This window comes from Mangifera indica, chromosome 3 (assembly GCF_011075055.1).
Source record: "Mangifera indica cultivar Alphonso chromosome 3, CATAS_Mindica_2.1, whole genome shotgun sequence".
Classification (NCBI taxonomy): Eukaryota; Viridiplantae; Streptophyta; class Magnoliopsida; order Sapindales; family Anacardiaceae; genus Mangifera; species Mangifera indica.
Window position 1 is genome coordinate 21,119,518 of NC_058139.1, and position 22,734 is coordinate 21,142,251.

The 22,734-nt window shown below is 26.1% G+C and overlaps 1 protein-coding gene across 2 annotated transcripts; it reads right to left on the minus strand.

Annotated features, from left to right (window-relative positions):
• Positions 1 to 14,508: 14,508 nt before the first annotated feature.
• Positions 14,509 to 16,420, minus strand: LOC123210439. Of its 2 annotated transcripts, XM_044628795.1 has the most exons (4): positions 16,177 to 16,420; positions 15,566 to 15,991; positions 15,213 to 15,405; positions 14,509 to 15,127 (listed from the first exon to the last, which is right to left on the minus strand). In XM_044628795.1, exons 2-4 carry the CDS (start codon positions 15,974 to 15,976, stop codon positions 14,586 to 14,588), a joined length of 1,146 nt encoding a protein of 381 aa, XP_044484730.1. In that variant the 5' UTR covers positions 15,977 to 15,991; positions 16,177 to 16,420; the 3' UTR covers positions 14,509 to 14,585. The 2 variants fall into 2 exon arrangements, with proteins under 2 accessions (XP_044484730.1, XP_044484729.1); XM_044628794.1 differs by having other exon boundaries at positions 15,566 to 16,420.
• Positions 16,421 to 22,734: the final 6,314 nt, after the last annotated feature.

Sequence of the window (22,734 nt, forward strand, 5' to 3'; positions counted from 1 at the left end):
GCTTGAATTCGAGCTAGAATTCGTTTAAATCAAACTCGTTTAAGTTAAACTCATTTTCGAATTTAAACAAACTTGAATCGGATCCAACCTTACTTGTTCAAAAATTAGAAATACATTTTATATCATAGCATCGTACATAATATAAGGGACACAATTTTTTTTTGTGTGTGTATCGATATATACATGGTTTTTTTTAAGTCAGTCTCCCTTTGCCACTAAAAATGCATGCATATAAAATTGTATTTAACAGAATTCTTTGATAAATGATTAAGTGTGTTAATTTTTTTAATATTTATTTTATCATTTTTTATATATATTTTATAATTATTTTGCATACTTAATTTATATTCTAAAAAATTATAATTTAATTATTATTTATTAAATACCAATATATTTAGTAGTAAAAGATTTTTACCAGGTTCAAATTGTAATTCAAATCGTATTTTTCTGTTTGATTTTAAATCTAAAATGATTTGATTTAGTTTGAAATTTTTCCATACCTTTTTTTTTCATTTTAGTTTGGAAATTTTTTAAATCGCACTAAACTAAATCTTACATTCTTTTTTATGGCACCCTACTAATTAATATATGTAAAGTTAAGGGTTAATTGATAATATCATATTAATATCAAACTTTTGATCCTCTTAAATTTAAATATACCCCCGCATAAAAACAAAACAGTAGTACATGAATAAAAGATTTATTTACATAGATTGTATATGAACCACAAATGGGAAACTGGGTGTGTTCCCCAAAAATCCCAACAGTTTGCCTTGAATGACTCAATTTTAATAATTAAAGGATAAATATTCAAATTTATTATTGAACAAATAAACCTTGCTAATTAATCAGTCCTTAGTACCGTCCAACAATTCAAACCATGTCTTGTTAAACGTCATCGTCTTCAACAGTTTAAAAAAGAAAAAACCCTTAAATTTCCCTGGAGATTGTCAAGAACGTGAGTCATGCCCAGGCACCTCCACCCCACAAAGAGAACATCACGCAATTCAAGTGATATTTTTTTTTTAAGATCTCCTACAAGGGTATCGATACTCCAAATGGGTTTAAAGATTTGATCAACGGGTTGGTTGAACCGTTTCAATTGGTCTAATTGAAACTCAGGAGTAAATTTGGTTTAAGTTTATCCAAGTTCTAGCTTAAACTATTAAATAAACCATAATTAAACTATTAGAACCATCTTGCTTTATAGTTTGATCACCGGTTGAACTACACCAATCCCTTCATAAGATCAATGCTCAATCTAAGTGTAAAAATATTGACTATAATTTCATTTTTTTTTTGTAAATAATTAATTAGATGGTTTCACAAGTATGATAAGAATTCGTACTCAGGATTTTTCTTTAGAAATTCATTTTCTGTTGTTACTATCTCCCTTTTTTTAAAGTAATATTTCATATACTAATGGATTAATACTAACAAATATTAATCGGTTGATGTTGTTCATTTGGTATCAATTTTTCCCTAAACCTTGTATTAGTCCACAATTATTATATCTTAATTTTATCATTTCAAGTGTTTTTGAACTCATAAACATATACCAAGATGTTAAATTCACACCACTAATTTTGAAAAGATGTTAGAAGAGATTTAAATATTTACCCTCTTATGCATAGAATCCATTTTTTATCCAAGAATTTTGACTTCCCAAAAAAAAAATATTTAGAAAAAATGTCGACCGAACATCCAAATAGGAGGAAAGAGACCACTAAAAGGAGAGGATGCTTCGGGAGGGTGAGACCGTCGGCAATGGAGCCGGAGATGTTCTCGGAGATTTCAAAACAAAACTCTAAGGTGAAATTATTATTTTTTAAAACTTAGGCTGATGGAAACTTTTAGTTTTTAAAGTTTAGGGGGGCAAAAAGAGATTATATTTCAAGGGGTTAGGGTTCTGTTAATTTTAACTGCTTATGGGTGGGTATTTGATATTATCAAAAATAAAAAGTGAAAATTAGAGATTGCAGCATACCGAAATAGTCCTTTGGCCTTTTCTAAATGTGCACAATTTATGTTAAGATGTTTACTTAGCATGCAGTTATAGTTAGTTCCAATTTTACTCAGAAAATCTAGTAACAGAAGCTGATATTATAACAAAAGCCAAGTTATTACTTTGAATCATCCATTTTGTTTGACAGCAGATATCTAGTTTTCTACTATTATGTCATTGATTACCAAGTGCTGTGGCAAATCATATGAACTCTAATGCTTTTGATTTTCTCTGTCAAGTTCTGGGTTTGTAAAAAATTAATAAATAAAAATAAAATTATAATTAAATTAAAATTATTATGATAATCTTTTATAATTAAGATAGAGGTGATAATTAGATTACTACCTATATTATCTGTCATATCACTATTGATAATATACTTTTATTTTAATATTTTATTATTAAAAAATCAAATAAAATAATTTAAATAATAAAATATAAGTTATCAAAATAATATTTTTTACGTAAACCAAATGGCTCTTTTATAATTTTCCAGTCAGATAATTTGATGCATGAGCGTACATGATGTCTTAAATTTCTCGTATAGACCATGAACGATCGTGCAAATCCTTTGCATGTTCGTCCACCAGAGATGCCTATCCCAGCCATGTTTTGTCCCAATCATTTTAGCCATAATCACTTATATCTTATAAAATAAAATACTGGAAATTTTAAATACATTTAAAAAAAAAAACTATACAAATTTTAATTTTCTAATGAATCCTCCTTGACTTATGAAAAGACCCTCAACTTAATTAATTATATCCCATTCATATCTCTTACTGTCTACATACAAAGATGTTCATTACTCACTTGAACTTGCTATTAGCATTAGCCCCTAAATTCCAATAATCAGTAAGGTTGGGGTAGATTAGCTAGCGGATTACTTTTGCCGTAATAAATGATAAAATCATATTTTTCAAAGCATTCTCCAATAAGATCATATTCTAGTGCACCTACAAGTCATATTAATTTATTGCGTATTCTCACTTTCATGAGACTATTATTGTAAAAAGCAATACTATGTGTATCCACTTTGAGTACATAAATATATACACATTCATATGTGTCATCATATGATTGGTTATTGTTTTATTCTTAATTCAAAATCATCCAATCACATGATGACATATATAAATGTATATACATTTGTGTACCCAAAGTGGGTACACGTAGTTTTATTGTATTGTAAAAGAGTGATGCTATTTGTCCCTTAGCTATCGGTTTGTGAAACATGATTGCCATTTTTCAATAACAAATTTTATTACTTTAAAAAAAAAAAAAGAATTGATGGGTGCTTCATAATATTACTTAAACTACTTTGTTTTTCTAGAAGAAAGTTCAAAAAAATAAATCATGGCACAATAGAAATAAGAGTCAAATTCTTTTACAAATATTAGTATTAATATCTAGGAGTTTGAATTTAAGAATCAAGTTTAATAAGATAAGAAATAAGGAGACTCAAAGTTTAGCTAAGTGGTGAAGAGAAAGAATTTCTTTGTAAAAGGTTAGGGTCTGAATAATATAACTTTTATACATAAAAGATCAGATTATGAATAGCTTAAGACTGTCTAACGATATACTATAATAAAATAAACACTTGACACAAAAAGTCATCTGGGAAAAGAGATTGTTGAATTGGGTAGTTGAGCTTTTAAAACTATTAATACATAGCAATGAAAGATTCTTCAACAATTAATCTCCTTTGAATACTAAAATATTTACCAGAATAATCAACCTTTCTGTATCCTGACTTTCTTTGTCAATCATACTGATTATATCACAGAAGTGCTACACAAACTTAATTCAAATTTTATTATATTGGTCTGGAGAATAGTATGAATGATAAATGAGATTTTAAATATGAAAGAAATAAATCAAATCTTTTTTTAATGATATTTTAAAATTATATTTTTAATTAACCTATAAATAGTTACATATCCATGATTTTTATTGAGGGATCCCTCTACAACTCCATCATTATTTGACAATCAATTAGTGAAAAAAAGATTATCAAACCACGAGTAAATGAAAAGATATGAAAGAAAGAATGCACAACTAAGACTAGACCTAAACCGAGTTGGCTTAGACTCAAAAGTTGAATTCACTTGGGTCACTCAAATCAAATTTGTATTGCTCAAATTCAAGCAAAGTTCAAATTAGAAGGTTTGATCATTTTTTAAACTAAAGCAAATTCGAGTTAGAAAGAGTTCAACTTGCGAGTTAAATAAATTATTTGATTTAGTTTTAATTGGACTCATGATTCGATTTGAATTATGTTAAAAAATTGTCAAAACGATATTATTTTATCTATCATTAGATAAAATAATATCATTTTGTCAATAAATTATGAATTTGAACAACAAATTAGAGCCATAAATTCAAACCATAAACTCAAGCTAAAATCGAATCAAATTCAAATTAAACTATTTTTATTAGAATCCAACTCGAACCAACCTCAACTTTGAGTCGACAAACTTGAGCTAAACTATATTTTAATTGACATGAGTTTTGGGGTTTTAAATATCACATTTATTTATTTTTATTTCAATTGACATAAGTTTTGGGGTTTTAAAAAAATGTGATGTTTGAGGGTGGACCTAGCAGCATGTATTGAAATAATGTGGGTCTAAATATTATTAATTATTGAAAAAAAAAAACGAAAGAAAGATAACGAGGATTTGGAACTTCGTTACAGTGAAGAAGCAGAATGCTCTCAAAATGAAGGCTATCAAATTACAATTGCATGGACTTAACTATGGCGTTGGGGTGGGGGGGTGGTGCGGCCATGTTTCCCATAACAAATGAAAAATGACTCTCAACCCACAAATATTGGATTACATAGCCTTTCATTTAATGATTTCCCATACACATTTTCTAAGATCGTTTAATGCAACAAGCCATTTTCCAATCCAAATCCAAGTCTTCCTTTATTTATGTGTTGACAATCTTTACAGGTGGAAAGTCATCTCACAACACTCCTTAAATTTCTACCACTATAGATAATTACATTAACTTTGCTAAGAAAAAATTTAAGGGGATAAAAACCAAAGCAAAGGAACCTCATTATTTAATGTTCTATAAAATGGAGTTAAATGTATTTAAACTGACTCATTAAAAACCTTACTAAGAAGACCCAGTAAGACAAAACTTAGTGAAGAAAAAAAGAGTACAATGCATATTTTACCCAATATTTGATAAAATTAAACAATTTGCTCCCCCTGATAAGTGTTCCTTCTGATGAATGTTTTCCCTAATTGTAGTAAAATCAATTTAGTTGCTTATTGAGTTGTTACATACTAATATTATTTACTAACTTTTCAAATATCGATGTCAATAATGTCTTAGTGAATAAATCTGTAAAATTTTTATTAAATCATATTTGTTTGATTTTAATCTTTCGACTTTACTAAAACTTATGAGTGTAAAAGACTTTTCGTGAGATATATTTGGTTTTTAAATACATTTGAAAAAAGAAATGAAACAAAATTTAATTCTTCTAATAAATCCTTTTTAACATGTGAAAAGACCCTCACCTTAATTAATTATATACCATTCACATCAAGGTAGATGTTGAAAAGTCACTACCTCTTACTATCTACATACAAAGATGTTCATTACTCACTTGAACTTACTATTAACATTTGCCTCTAAATTCCAATAATTAGTAAGCTTTCTATTCTATTTTATCAATTGTTTTTTTGTTTTTTTCTATGTTTTTTTAAGAGGGGGTTGGGCTATATAAGTTAGTGAATCACTTTTGTTATAATAAACAACAAAATCATATTTTTCAGAGCGTTCTCCAACAAGATTATATCCTGGTACACTTGCAAGTTATATCAATTTATTGTTCATTCTCACTTTCATAAGACTATTATTGTAAAAGAGTGATGCTATTTGCCCCTTAGCTATTAGGTTGTGAAACCCTTATTGCCATTTTTCAATAACAAATTTTATTACTTCCAGAAAAAAAAAAAAAATTGATGGGTGCTTCATAATTTTCCTTAAGCTACTTTGTTTTTCAAGAAGAAGAAAGTTTAAATAAATAAATCGTGGCACATTAGAAATAAGAGTTAAATTCTTTTACAAATATTAGTATTACTATCTAGTGGTTTGAATTTAAGAATCGAGTTTAATAAGATAAGAAATAAGGAGACTCAAAAGGTTAACTTAAGTAGTGAAGAGAAAATATTTCTTTATAAAATGTCAGGGTTTGAATGGTATAATTTTTTATATATAAAAGGTCATATTATAAATAGTTTGAGACTGTTTAACGATATGCTACAGTAAAACGAATACTTGACACAAAAGATCATCTAGGAAGAGGGATTGTTGAATTGGGTTGTTGAACTTTCAAAACTATTAATACATAGCAATAAAAGATTCTTTAACAATTAATCTCCTTTGAATACTAAAATATTTATTAGAATAATCAACCTTTCCGTATCTTGACTTTCTTTGTTAATCATACTCATTATATCACAGAATAGTTTGAACGATAAATAAAATTTTAAATAAAAAAATATATTAAATCTTTTTTAATAATATTTTAATATTATATTTTTTTATTTACCTGTGAGTAATGATGGACCCATGATTTTTATTGAGGGAGACCTCCACACTCCACTATTATTTGACAATCAACTAATGAAAAAAAAATATCAAATCATGAGTAAATGAAAAAATATGAGAGAAATAATACATAACCAAGGCTAAACCTGAACCGAGTTAGCTTAGACTCAAAAGTCAAATTCACTTAGTTCGACTCAGCTCAAATTTGTTTAGCTGAAATTCAAGCAAAATTCAAGTTAGAAGGTTTGGATCATTCTTAAACCAAGACAAATTCGAGTTAGAGAGAGTTTAACTTGCAAGTTGAATGAATGGTTTGATTTAGTTTTAACTCGACTTGTGACTCGATTTGAATTATGTTAAAAAATTATCAAAACAATATTATTTTGTCAATTATTAGATAAAATAATATCATTTTGTCTATAAATCACGAATTTGAACAACAAATCTAAGTCATTAATTCAAACTAAAATCGAATCGAACTCAAATTGAATTATTTTTATTCGTATTCAACTCGAACCAATCTCGACTTTAGGTTGACAAACTCGAACTAAACTATATTTAATTGACACGAGTTCTAGGTTTCAAACATCACATTTATTTTTTTTGATTTCAATTGACATAAGTTTTGGGGTTTAAAATAAATCTGATATTTGAGGGTGGACCTAGCAGTGATATTGAAATAATTTGGGTCTAACAACTGCATCTTTAATTTTTTTAAATTCAAGCACGAACTTGAATAACTTTTGTGGGCCTGGGCCTACTCTGAGAGAGGGCCAGGCCCAACCCCAACCCTGGTTTCAAGGTTTAGTGGATCCTCATTGCCAGGATCATTAGTGGTTTATAGGAACTAGTAATTAAGATCAAACATAGCCTAATCATCATCTAATGGTAAGATTCAGTTACAGAGAATCTGATCATGGTTCATTGGCTTTGAACTCGTAAAGCTTATGATAATGGTGGCCAAGGTGGAAATCCAATCTGCATATTCCATATGGGCAGGGGTGGATACAAACCGAATTAAATTTGAACATATTTTAATTTGAGTTTAGTTCAAATAAGATATAGTTTGATTCAAATTCATTGAGTTAACATTAAAAGTGGTTTGAATTCAGTTCGAATAAAAATAGTTTGATTTAAGTTTGACTTGAATTTATGATTCAAATTTATGACTCAAAATCATGGTTTGAATTCGTGACTCATTAACAAAATGATGTCGTTTAACAATTATTTAATATAATTTAAATCGAGTTATAAGCCAAGTTCGAATCAAATAAAGCCACTTATCCAATTCGTGAGCCAAATTGAGCTGAACTCTCTATAACTTGAGTTCAGTTCAGTGTTAAAATGAGGCAAACCTTTTAATTCAAATTCAATTAATATTCAATGTAAACGAATTCAAATCAAGTCAAATCAGTTTTCGAATGTGAGCTAGTTCGGTTCAAACCTAGCCTTACATATGGGTTCAATATATTGTTCAGAAATAATTTTAGCTATCCATATTACAATTGAATCAAGTGATCCATCTTTTATCTATTTTCTTCAAGTGTTGACTCGGTAAATTCTGTGTCTTTCCTCAAGACAGTTTTTTTCTTCGATTTTGTTGAAGAGTAATAAATTGAAGAGCAATGGTATGAAAACACAACATTGAATACAAATGATATATCTTTACGTGAATGAATGTTAATTTATTCTTAATTTAAAATTACTCATTTGTATGATGATACATCGTATGTTTATTTGATTATATATTCAAAATTGTGTAAATATAGTTTTTTGATTGTTGAAATGGCCTTGAGCTTTTGATCTTGTGTTTGTCTTATAGAAACCAAACTATGGGTGGATTCAATCTAAATCAAGTGTAGTCTTGAACCAATTTGACCTTGAATCAAAATCAAAATATCCAATTTGAGTTTAAGCTAATTTTAATCAGTGTATAGTATTATTGGAGCATTGCCAATTGAGTGAGCAATATCGTTACAAGGATGAGAAATATCATTAGTGAGGTTAATAATGAACAAACAAACTTTTTTTACATTGAACTATCGAATTGGAGCTCAAATTCAAAATTGACTTATTTTAACTTAACTGTAGATTTGATCTGAGTCAACTTTGATCGACTCATAAATATAATTTCAAAAACATCCATTAATGATTTCTCCCACCTTAAACTTGATTTATAATTTCTTACCAAAATTTGATAGACAAAGATGGGGAATTTCAGTTAATTTTTTCAACACAAATTTAGAAATTGAGCCCTTTAACACCGGACTGTTTCTAATTCTCAAGAAAAAAAAAAGGGCCAAAAGACTTGTTCTCACCTAAGGTTAGGTGTAATCTCAAACTCATACCTTCAACTTTCAAAAATCTAAACTTTCATTCATAAATAAAATTCTATTAAAATTCTCAGTTAAAGTTAAAGATAAAATTTTAAAAAATTAAAGTTTTATCATATTTTTTCCCCTTAGTTTGAAAATCTAATAATTTTTCTCCCACCTAAAGTTTGAAAAGTAACAATTTTCTCTTTACTAGGGTTAACTCAAAAACCATCCCATTTTTTGTTGATGAAATCCACTCCAATAGTCTTCTTTGAGATCTGCCACTTTTCTCTGGTGTACACTGTCACTCTCAACGATAAAAGGATTGATGGAATCGACTGAATCTCGTAGGACAAAAATGAATATCATCTTTGACCACAATCAGACGACTTCTCAGCCAAACCTTGTTAGTCGTCGGTTATCAAAATGAAACAAGAGATGGAGAGAGTTCGTTGTTGAATGACGGAGAGGGCAAAAGATCAAATCGACATTGAACCCATCTTCGATTTTGTTGACCTGTTGAGAATTAAACGACGAAAATAAAAATGCTAATGAATGACGGAGAGAGTGCTAGGAGGGATAGATGGAGTTGATCTTTACTGGAGTGACGAAGATACCAATAGATTCTAATCGTCGACAGATATGAAAATTAAAAAAAAAAAACCTAAGGAGGAGTCAATAATTTTTTAAAACTTAAGTTTTTGGAAAAAAAAACTTATTTCTAAAACTAAGGGGATTAAAATAAAATAAATTTTATTTTTAATATTATTTATTAAATAAATTTTTATATTTTTTATTAATAAACAATTTTAATAAAATTTAAATAATAAATAAATTTTTAAATTTTTAAAAATTTAAAGATTATGAACGTAAGTTTACACTCCCTTGGTTGGTAATAAGTCTTTTGAGGAAAAAAAAAAAAAAAGAGAGAGGGAGAGAGAAAGGTGTGAATGTGTTAGCTTAAAATAAAAGAGGAGGCAGAAAGGGGAAACATGTGTCAAAAGTTGACTGGGCAAGAGGCAAAGGTCCCTAGACTTTCCCTCAGACTCGGAGCTCCTCTGTTTTTGTTTCTCTCAATCCCGTATCAATAAATATTATTATTTTTTTTTTTTTCTTGTTTATAGAATCTTGACATCGAAAATAAAAGGTTGATAGCTTTTGGCCTGAAATAATATGTAATTAGTTTAGTAATTTATTTTTTATTATTAGTAGGGTGTGTGTAATTTGGATTATCTTTTATTATTAAAAATAAAAATTAACACAAAATAGTTAATAGTAGTAAAAACTATTGAGATTTTTTTTGAAAAATTAAGAAAATTTATAAAACCAATAAAATAAGATACAAAAATGCAAGGGGCATAACCAGGCAAATTCACAAAAGATTCATAAAATAAAATAAAATGGGTACACAGACTTCTGAAAACAAATTAAAAAAAGTCATAAATGATAGAAAGAGCGCACAAATTCAAATAAACACAAAAAAAAAAAAAAAAACTAAGTAAATGTCAAATAGCTCAAAACTGAGGAGAGATTTCATACCTTGCCTCTAAGGCAGCAATCTTGGCACGAACTAAATTATAAATATCAGATACAATCTCATGATGGTGTCTACAATGTTGATAGAACACCCGATTATTTCTCTCATACTATAGATAATATACCGTGATAGATAAAGATAACCTAGAAAAGAATTGTCAAAAACCCCTCCTTCACTCAAGGTGTAAAGATACCCAATAAATCAGAGAGGACTATGACAAACTCAATCAAATCATAAGAATCATAACTTTGATTTCTCCCCAAACAGAGGTATAGAAATCGCAACTAAAGAAAAGGTGATCATGGGTCTTCATGGTTGACCCACACTGAACACGGATGACAAATTACAAAAGCCTATGATGTTAAAGTCAATCCATGGTATGCATATGACTCAAAGTGGTAAGCCAAAGGATGAATGAGTGGCGTGAAATATGCCCCGAGAACCAAAGCAGATAGTGAACAAAGTTAATATCTCTTCGGGCTCGTAACTATTGAAGTATTATTTTATTTAAATGCACTTAAAAATTATTAGATATAAATTAGTATATATCTTAGCTTGAAACACTTTTTGTGTATATTGTAAAATATTTTTCATGATAATAATATATTATGATTTTTAATGTTGTCAAATGAAAAAAATTAATTAATTAAATTGTTTTTTAAGTTGTTATATTATCAAATAATAAAATTGAATGAATTATTAGATTGGTTGTTTATTATTTTAATTAAAAATTAGGGTTGTTATGTCTAAAAAACTTTTATTAAGTGGAGGTGAAATTGGAACAAAATTAATATTAACCCGATAATTTTTTAATATCAAGGTGGAGTTATTAAATTGCCTTTTATTTTATTTGTCACGCGAACGTAGTAATAAAAAAAGTATTAGATATTTTATTATTAGACAATCCAAATAAGACAATAAAGATGCGTTTGGTTCAAATGAATAAAAGATTACTCTATTAATTCATTATATATTATTAACATTAACTTATTTGATTCACTAAATAATAAAAGATTACGTTAATATTTTATTTTCAAGTTGAAATGACAGGTAATATAAGTAGTAATCTAACTATTATATTCATCTTAAATATTAAAAAATTACTAAGATAATTTTAATTTTATTACGATTTTACCGTTGTTTAATATAATTTAACATATTAAGGGTATTTAAGTACAATAATATGACAAGATTTTTATTCTACTATAAATTAAACACAATAATTATTTATATATATCAATTTAATCAAACACATTAAATTTTAAGATAATTTATTTTTATGTAAATATTTCAATTTAAGTAATAAAAAATTTCGTTAACCCGAACACACCTTAAATATTTGTAATAATAGGCAAAGTGATAATCTTGGGTGTAGGGAAACTTAGTAAAATTTATAACTCACAAGTAGGGTTAAATTCAAACCGAGCCAGTTCGAGTTTGAGCTCGATTCGGTTGAGTCTGAAACGAGCCGACCTTAGTAGAGCTTAGTCGAGCTCGAGCTCAAGCTGCTTGTCAGATTTTCTAATTAAAATTTTTAATACAAAATGATATCATTTTGATCAATATGTATTAAAATGACGTCGTTTTGATAACGAAAAATAAATCGAATCGAATTCAAATCAAATTTGAACTTGGCTTTCACGAGTTTAAACTCGAACTCGAGCCAAGTATATATGAATCAAGCTGAGTTTGAGCTCACGTGAGCTCGAGCTTAGCTCGGCTCGAATTCAGCCCTGCTCACAAGACAACCAATAAAGGGGAAAGGGAAAGACAAAGACAAAAGAGAAGAGCAGGTAGGAGGTTACTTTCACGAAGGTATTATTATTGATGTATTGTCAAACTTTGTGAAATTTTTGCTTTATTATTTATCTTGCTTTAGAGAGGGCCCATAATTTTAAGAGAAATTAAATTAACTGTTCAAGTAAAATGTGTTTAAAGTAAAAGTCTTTAATTTTAAAAGGATTAAAGCAAAAATGTCCAATTATTTTCTCATCAGGTAGAGTGTTGGCTCTCGATATCTATATTTTTTTACTAAAATATTATTTTTAGAGTTTTGAGATCTATATTTTTCGATTAAAATATTATTTTTAGAGTACCTTTCAATAAAAATCAAATTTACACCTATTTTAACATAATAACCCTTAATTAATTCATCGAAAATAAGTAAAAATTGATTTACAAAATCAATTGTTTAAAATCGAAAATTTTAGTTAAAAATATCCAAAATTTTTATCTAATCAGTAAAATCTCAATACCAAAATAATTAAAATATGACAAAAGACGATGTATAAACCTCTTTTATTATTTTTGTCATCGAAAAAATAAAAAAAAGAATTAAAAAATCGCCAATCTTGTATGCCTCATGGAAGCAATTTATCACAAAATGAGGGCATTTTAATCAATTTACATAACTTGTGTATTTTTGCTTTGTATTGATAATGATGGACATTTTTGTTTTGTGTGGTTATATTTTGGGTATTTAGTTTAATTTTCCTAATTTTAAACACAATAATAGACATAAATGCCCTCATTATATAAAATAATTTGTATATGAACCACAAATGGGAAAGTGGGTGTGTGCCCAAAAGCCCCAACATGTTGATTAAGATTCAAACTTATTTTATTGAACATTTAAACCTTGGTAATTAATCAGTGTAAAATAAACACCCTATCTCGTTAAACGATGTCGTGTTCAACAGTTAAAAAAAAAAAAACTTAAAAAGAGAATATCACGCAATTTAAGTAATTTTTTTTTTAGACTTTTATAAAAAAAGACACGGACTCCACGAGCCTTTTTCTCTGCCATAGTCAAGAAAAACTAAAAATTAAAAAGTTACTAGTTAAAAGTAAATAAAATCCCATATAAAGAAGAGAAATTAACCAAGAAAAGTTACTTTGTTCCCCCTCAAGAAACAACATCCAACCAAATGTTATACCCAAGGGTTTAAAAATCAAATAAGATCAACCGGTTTGATTCAAATTCAAAGATAGACTTAATTCAGATTTACCTCTATTTCAATTTAAGTTATTAGATCAGGGTAAGTCATAATTGAATTATTAGAATAATTTGGGTTTGTGATTTGAACGCCGATTGATAAAGGTTAAAATATTAGTTGTAATTTTATTTTCTATTTTTTCTATATTCTTTGCGAGTTATACATTACATAATAATAAATGAGTATTAAGTATCAACGGATATTTAATATTTTACGTATTATTCTGTAAATATAGATTTTAAATTATATAGAAATTAAATAATTAAAATAATTAATTATATGATGACATATTAATCATTAATACTAGTTAATACAAATTGATTTTTAGGTATAATTTTATTTTTTCTCTAATTCTTGTATAGTCGTATCTGTTTTCTAAATCATGTATTAATTAAAGGTGATTACATCTTAATTTTCTAGTTAGTAAAAATAAAAATTATTTCTGTTTAACTCGTGTTTTAAATGTATTATTTAGAATTTTTGAATTCAAAACATATTAAATACATATTTTATACATTTCCCATATTAAATACATATTTTTGCTCTTTTTTTATGTTTTCTAGTTTTTATGAATTTTTTAAAATACGAAAATACCCCTTACATTTTCAATTAACAACCATATTGTCGTAACTATATAAAACAAAAAACTTAATTTTTGTCTTTCAAATCTCCAATCTCTTTCAATAATTATTTATGATGATTGTATTTTTATTATATATTATGTTATATTTAATTTAATAGTAAATTAAATATTTTACATTTTAATTGTTAACCAAAAATATTTATAAAAAATATTAAAATTATTTTACTATTGTCATATTTTTAAAAACGTATTATTAATGATATATCATATTAAATATATATATACATGTTTCGTATCTAAATTTTACGATTTTTTTTATAAACATATTTTTATATTTAACCTTTGTTTATTACATGGCTGGTAGAATTTCTGCCTCTTCCTACAAACAAAAAAGAAGAGGGACAAAAGATAAAATATATATATATATATATATATATATATATATATATATATATATATATATATATATATATATATATATATATATATATATATACCATTATCCGATTTTATATTATATATCTATTTTTTTAATGCCTCTAGAATTAAAAAAGAAATTCATCCTTTTTTTTTTTTTTCATGGCTTCTCTTTCAACAGAGAAGCTAATCCGGTCACCATCTTGGGTCTTCTCTCTACAATATTTTGTTTCATCGTCGGCGGATGCCATGTCATCGTTACCTCTTTTGATTTTTCGGTCGATGACTCTAACGGCGGCACCGTTTTCACACCAAAAATCAACTCCAATTCTCCACAACAATCATCGCTCTGTGTTGCAAACAAACATTGGTGACTCTCCGTGTCTGTTTTGCTTTGCGAAACTGAGTCGATTCGACAGGAGGTTTTCTCGAAGGGAGAGAGCCACTTGGCACGCATGTACTCCGCTTTCCTCCAAGGTGGAAAGTGCATGTCTTTCTTCTTCAAGCTCTGCTTGGCCGCCTCCGATACAATGGACACAATTTGTCCGATCCTATCCGGTTTACCGACGAAAATGTATGGCAAAGTTTGCAGGATCACCTTATAAGCACTAGTCGATCTCGCAATTTCAAACTCCGGTCTAAAGTCAATATCAACCAACATCCTCTCGCCATCTACGATTACATCGATATACTCATATTCACCTGAATCAGAAACAAATTTTAATTTTTTTTTAAAAACAAAAAATTGGTTTAGAAAATTAGAAATATCTAGAAGTTCGAGTAGTACCGGCGGGAAACGAGGGACATTTGTCCCATTTTGATTTGCAGATTGAACAATTGTAGCCGAGAGATGATAGTCCTTCGCATACGAGTTTTCTCAAATCGTCTTTCGTTTTGTGATTTTTGCTGTTTTTGTCGACAATCAGTGTCGTCTCTGCCAACAGATTTCTCTCCGCTACACTTGCGCAAGGTATCAAGCTCTGTATAATTAAAAAAAGCAAAAACCAAAACTATTTAGATCAAAGAAGCTAGTTTCTATATTTGAAAAAATAAAAATAGGAAACCTTTTACTGCCTGATGTTATTTTTTAGGAAAAAAAGATAATTTCTGAAAATTAGTTTTTAAAATTTTTTTAATTACCTTGAGTGTATCAAGGGAGTGGCTAAACGATCCGCCGTTGAAGACGTCGAATTCATCATCGGAGCTGTCATTACTGTTTCCGTTAAAGCAATTGCAGCGATTACGGCCGCATTTGGCATTGGATTGTTTCTCGTTGGTTTCTTCGATGAAATTCTGAACCATTTTGGCCAAACAAAGCGAGCTAGGCTCGAACTCGGTTCCATTCGGCGCATCTTTGGTAAGTTGCGGCTCACCGATGACACCAGCTGTAGAAGGAGGCTGTCTCTCAGTAGATGAAATTCTCAAAACACCTGGAAACTGGCGGTCGAACAGCCTCTTTAGCCGCGATTTCAGGACAGGTTTAGTTGACTCTGGTCTAATTATTGCTTCTTTGAGTGCATCAGAATCGGCATCAATCGGTTGAATCTTCATCGGAAAAGGCCTAACCTAGCTTAAATATAAAAGATTACGCTGTTCTACAGTGAGTACTAACTAAACAGTGTTTATCTTCTTTATGTATACGTATTGCGTAGTTTCAAACTATGCAAAACTCTCAAAAATGAAAACCTCAAGCTCAGCCGGTTGTTCAAGTAAATCTATCTAAGAATCAAAAAAAGGCCAAAAACGAATACCTTTCGGTGAGAAAGAAAGGAATAACTTCACGACTATATGGAACAAGCGTTAAGGCTCTTCGTGGAATAAGTGGCGGCGATCATCGGAGATAAGGACATTGCGTGTGAATATAGAAGAGAATACGGCAACCGGAATATTCATTCTCCGATGGTATTCTCCTCACCGGCGATTGTAACTAAAATGGAGGAGAGGAATAGAATAGAGTTTTTGTTAAATTTTCTTCTTGGTTTGTTTTGTCGTTTTGGTGAAGAATGGTTAAGCTTTTATAGGGAAAGTCCGGTTGCTGACTTGGATTTGTAGGGCCATGTAGAATCCTACGTGGAATTTGCATACCAAGCTCTAGGTCTTGACGTGGCAGTATCCGACAGAGTTTAGTTGTGATTGGGCCCTTTGGATAGAGAATTACATAATTATCCTTGCCACTCCTTTAACAGAGCGGTCCCTCAACCGTGATGATGGTGGGGCAAATTCTCGAATCGGCCCCAAGTTTAAGGGTGAGAAATGGATTAGATTACACAGTTTATCGCTCAGATGTGATAATAAAATCTGAACGTAACATCTTGCGACACGTGGAGATCGGATGCGTAACTCATCTGTGATCATGATTAGCATTTGCCTGGGGTAAATGAGTAAAACGACAGACAAATGGCCCTGGATTTGGTCACAAGTTTCTTCTAACATATATATATATATATGTATGTTAGTATAATTTTATCTATATTCAGTTTTAATTATTTATTTATATATTAAGGTATCAATAAAATTATGTGTACCCACTTTAGGTACATAAATATATGTATATTTATATGTGTCATCATGTGATTAGATGATTTTGAATTAAGAATAAAACAATAACCAATCATATGATGACACATATGAGTGTGTATACATTTGTGTACTTAAAGTGGGTACATATAGTATTGCTATTATATAATTATTTGATTAAATAATTTTAAATAAAAATATAAAATCATATTTAATTAAATATTAAAAATTAAGTATATATAATATTATTTAAATTTTATATAATAAGTCAAATTTAAAAATAATGGAAATATGATCTATGACTATGGATACCATGTTAGATAGACAAAGATGTGGTGTAGAGCGTATAATTATCAATATCTTATGATATATAACATTTATTTTATGATACGATATGATATAGATAAAAAATGATATATATCATGAATTGTATCATAATTAATACGATATAATAAAGATATTGTATAATATGATATGTATTACCGATACAAATCAATACATTTTTTAGAAAAAATAATGATATAGTAAAAGTGTGTATAAGAAATTTTAAATTTTTATAAATGTTCATTATATTTTTAAAAATAATGATGTATCTATTTTATTAATATTTCATTATTTTATTTCTTAAAAATTATATTATAAAACACAGGATACGTAAAATCAAGTTTTCAATACATGATACTATACAAAATTTGACTACTATGATGGAGTGCAACACATGGTAAGATGAAGGTCATCATCAATTTTAGTCAAATGATAATTTCCCAATCGAACTTTGACACTAATATTTTTCATCATTTAAATTTGAAAAATTTAGCCTCTCACTTATAATTATATCAATCAAAAAGTAATTTTGCTACTTTCGTAAAAATATATAATTCGGAGTAATATCATTTATACCTCTATTAGTATAAACTAAATGAGGCCAAGGACACGATGATTTTATTGCCTCTACTCTCTTCACAAGTTATTTTTTTATACAAAATGAGACGAGGTGACGAAAATGATAATCTTTTTGTCAATGTTTATAGAAGAGATAGTGGTGATTTAGAGTTCGGAGCTGATTGAGTTGAAGTAAGAGAAAACTGTTATTTACTTCAAAGTATTTATATCTGTATATCAATTTTATAAAAAGCTTTACAAATTTTATTAATAAATTTAATAAATAGGTAAAATAATAAAATTTTCAAATATAATAATAAAAAATTATCATTTTATCAAAATTCATATGAAAAATAATCATTTGGACTCATGGATTTGATATGACATAAATAATATAGTTTATATAGACATATCGCTGGCTCATTTCTTAATTCTTTGAAGTGAAAAGTTTTACTTTTATATTTTATAATGTAGCTTATTAAAGTAGAAATAAGATTTTATGAAAATGACGGAAAAGGGCATTGAAACGGGTGAGTAATATAATACATACATACAAATATTATATATTAATTATTTTTTGTGGTGGTTATATTTGTTACGATTTATCAGTATCATATGATATAATATATATATATATATTATAAGATATATCATATTAATATAATACAGTAGATATATCATACGATATAATACATATTATTGATATAAATTAATATATATTATAGATAAAATAATAATATAATATAAATATATATCAATATATAAGAAAATTTTAAATGTTTAAGAATCTTTATAATATTTTATATCAATTAAATTATTTTATTTTTTAAAAATTATATCATATTATATTTAATATGATATAAAAATTAAAATTTTGATGTATAATATAATATAATATAAATTTAACTATTATGATATTTTTTTAATATTTATTTTATTTAATTATTATATATAAAAAATTTGTACATAATTGAATTATGAAAGGAACAAAATCATTGACGTTAGAACAAAATCTAATAAAATGTTTCCTGGCAAATCACGAGAAAATGAATTAATTGAAAAAAGACAACTGATTTTAGGTGAGATTCAAAGAAATTGTTGGAAAATGTTCGTGGCTGCATCATGACACTTGAATAATTCCAATCGATTTTGGAAATTATTACATGTGTATAGGACAAAATACAACCATGTAACCCATGAAACATCTTTTCGAAAGGCGACATGACATGGAAAGAACAACTCATATTTCAATATGCGAGAGACTTCACTCATCTAGAAGGCATTAACACCTTATCATTTAGGGTTAAATTTGAATCAAATTAGATTTGAGTTTAAACTTAGTTCAATTTATATATAGCTAAATTTGAGTTTGAATTTGAATTTATTGAGTTCGTGAAAACTAAATTTAAATTCGATTCGAATTCGACTCAATTTATTTTTCGTTATAAAAATAACGTCGTTTTAAGATATATTAATCAAAACGATATCGATTGTATCAAAATTTTTAATAAAAAAATTTGATGAGTAGTTTAAGCTCAATCGAACTCCTATAGAGTTGACTTGCTTCGAACTTATTCGAGTCTCCAACCTTATTATCATCAATGTTTTTAAACTCCGGTCGATAATCAAAATAGTTATCTCATTAATTTATAATTTAATTGATTTAATTAAAGAATTAATTGACTCAATTTATTATCAAATTAAAATTTAAAAAAATTCAAAATTTTGATTAAATCTAGTTTTTGACTAGTTCATCTAATCAAACATGATTTTTTATCAGATTTGATCAAATCAATAAAAAATTAGTTTTTTATATTAATCAAATCTGATCCGGTTTTAAAATTATTGTTTATAATATATAATATCTATTACACAATACAATATAATATAATATATATATATATATATATATATATATAAATGATATATATTATAAAATATATTAAATTAATGTCATACAGTGGATATATTATATAATATAATATATATTATTGATACGTTTTTTTTAAAAAAATATAATATTAATATATATGAAAAATCTTTAAATTTTAAAGGTATTCATAATTTTTTTTTTAAATAATGACATACTAATTAGATTTTTTATTATTTTATTATTTTAAAATTGAATCATATGATACACTATAATATTTAATATAAAAAATTAAAATTTTGATATACAATATAATACATAATTTAATTATCATGTTTTTAATTAATATTCTTTTTATGTCACATATTCATGATCAAAAATATTAAATTCATATCTTATTAATAATAGATCGATATCTTATTAACATTTTCTTAAACTTACTAACGGTTAGTTAGTAAATATGAGAATAAAAAAAAATAATACAAAAATTTTATAGGTATAATATGATAAATAATAAAAAATATATTTATAAAAAAACTATAAAATTTGGATACGAAAAAGTTATGAAACATGTATATATAGGTTTAATATAACACATTATCCATAATAAATTTCTAAAAATACAACAAAATCAATCATAATTTTAATACTTTTTATAGATGTTCTAGTTAATAATTTAAATGTAAAGTATCTAATTGACGATTAAATCTAATATAACATAATATATAATCAAAATTCAATCATAAAAAAAATTATTGAGGTTTGAGATTTGGATGACAAAAAATTAGTTTTTTTTTTTAATATAATTATAACATTATAGTAATTAATTAAAAATATAAAAGATATTATTGTACTTAAAAAATTCATTAAAAAAGAAAATATAAAAATAGCAAAAATACGTTTTGGGTTTAAAAATTTGAAACAATATGTTAAAACACGAATTAAATGAGAACACGAATAATTCACATTTTTACTAATTAGGTGTAAACATTTGAGTAACAGATTGAACTATATTAAAAATTATCATATATTCAATCTCTCCACATTTAATTTATCTCGTTATATTAGAAATCACAATTAATACTCTAATCTTTACTATTATTATTTTAACCTATTTTGTGTAAGATTTTAAATTAGAAAGATAAGTTGATGATCAGAAAATTCAACTAATATTCTTCGATACAACTATAGACAAAGCAAACAATCTAGGCTATGAAAAATTCTACATTATGAAAAATGAATCTTCAACAAAAATATTTATTATGAATAGTGCACTTTAATGGGGCGTTTGCCTAGAAATAATCAAAGAGTATTTTAATATTAATTTATTTGATTTATTAGTAATTAAAAATTTTGATAATTTTTTATTATCAATGATATTGTAATAAGTAATATAAAAAGTAATTTTATTATCTACTCCAGAATTAAAAGATTATTAAAACAGTTTTAATTTTATTATAATTATATATTTATTTATTAATTTTTTAGAATAAAAATAATCTAATTTTCAATTAATATGACAAGTAATTTAAACAAATTTTAAAATAATTATACCTAAAAATATTTAAGTAAAATAATATACTAGTATTATTTTATTACATATAATAAAATATAATAATTATTTATATTTATCAAAATTTGTCAAATATAATAATAATTTATACTCAATAATCTTCTAGATATTCTACCTTTAGGGAGCATTTGGTTTGAGTAATGTTTTATTATAAAAAATAAAATATTACTTTGAAAATATATTACTCAGAAGATTAGTAAGTATAAATGATTATTATATTTGATAAATTTAGTAAAAATTGATAAGTATAAATAATATTAAAATATTATTTTATTTAAATATTTTTAATTAAAATTATAAAACAATACTAAAATATTATATTAATTAAAAGTGAAGGTATTTTAGTTCTAAAAGAATAACAAATAAAAATAAAATTATAATAAAATCTGAATACCACTTATATTATCTATTATATCATTATCGGTAATATAAGATTATTGTAATATTTTGTTATTAATAAATTAAATAAAATAATATAAATAGTAAAAGATAAATTATCAAAATAATTTTTATATAACACAAATCAAATGATTTTTAAAATAATTTTCTAAATTTTAATAATAAAATAGTACTTAAATCAAAAACCCTTCAAAAGTGGAATAGTTTAGTTGGTCAACACTTTGACTGGTTCAACATAGTCCAAAATTAAGCCAGAAGAAAAGCTGGATGGAAAGAAAGAAACCCTAACAATAATAATTACTCTGATAAAGTGAATGTGAATAGTAATAATGGCATCATATAATATAATAAAACTATTGGACCATTGCCCACATTAAATCCAAATATGCCCACAAAAGAAACAATCAGTAAAATTAAAAATGGGCCATGAACATGATGGTTAAAGTTAAAAATAATAATAAATTACAATTCTTTTTTTACAGTGGGCATGAGTCTTCATTTGTACACTTGTCCACAATAATTGTTCTATACAATAAAAGGACAAAGAAGAAATTATTATTTAATTAACATTTGTTTGGATAAATTTGTCATTTTATTGTAATTATTTTAATATATTAAAACAAATTCATATATATATATATATATATATATATATATATATATATATATATATAAAATTCTAATTAAATATTTAAAACTAAATCATATAATTTTAGAATAATATTATACATATCTATTTTAAATATATAAATACATATATATTTATATGTATCATCATATGATTAGGTGCTACGTTATTTTTAATTTAAAATTATCAAATCACGTAATAATATATATAAATATGTATATATTTGTGTACTCAAAATAAGTATATATAATTTTATTGATAATTTTATTACGTGTATGTTCACATAAATTTCTTTTGAAAATTATTATTTACAATTGAATAATATAATTTATTTATTTATTGTGATTACAAAGAAGTCAAAAGAATATTAGTCCAACAATATATCGTCAAAAATTAATAATATAATTATATATATAAAAAAATTATCAAAGTAATCTTGA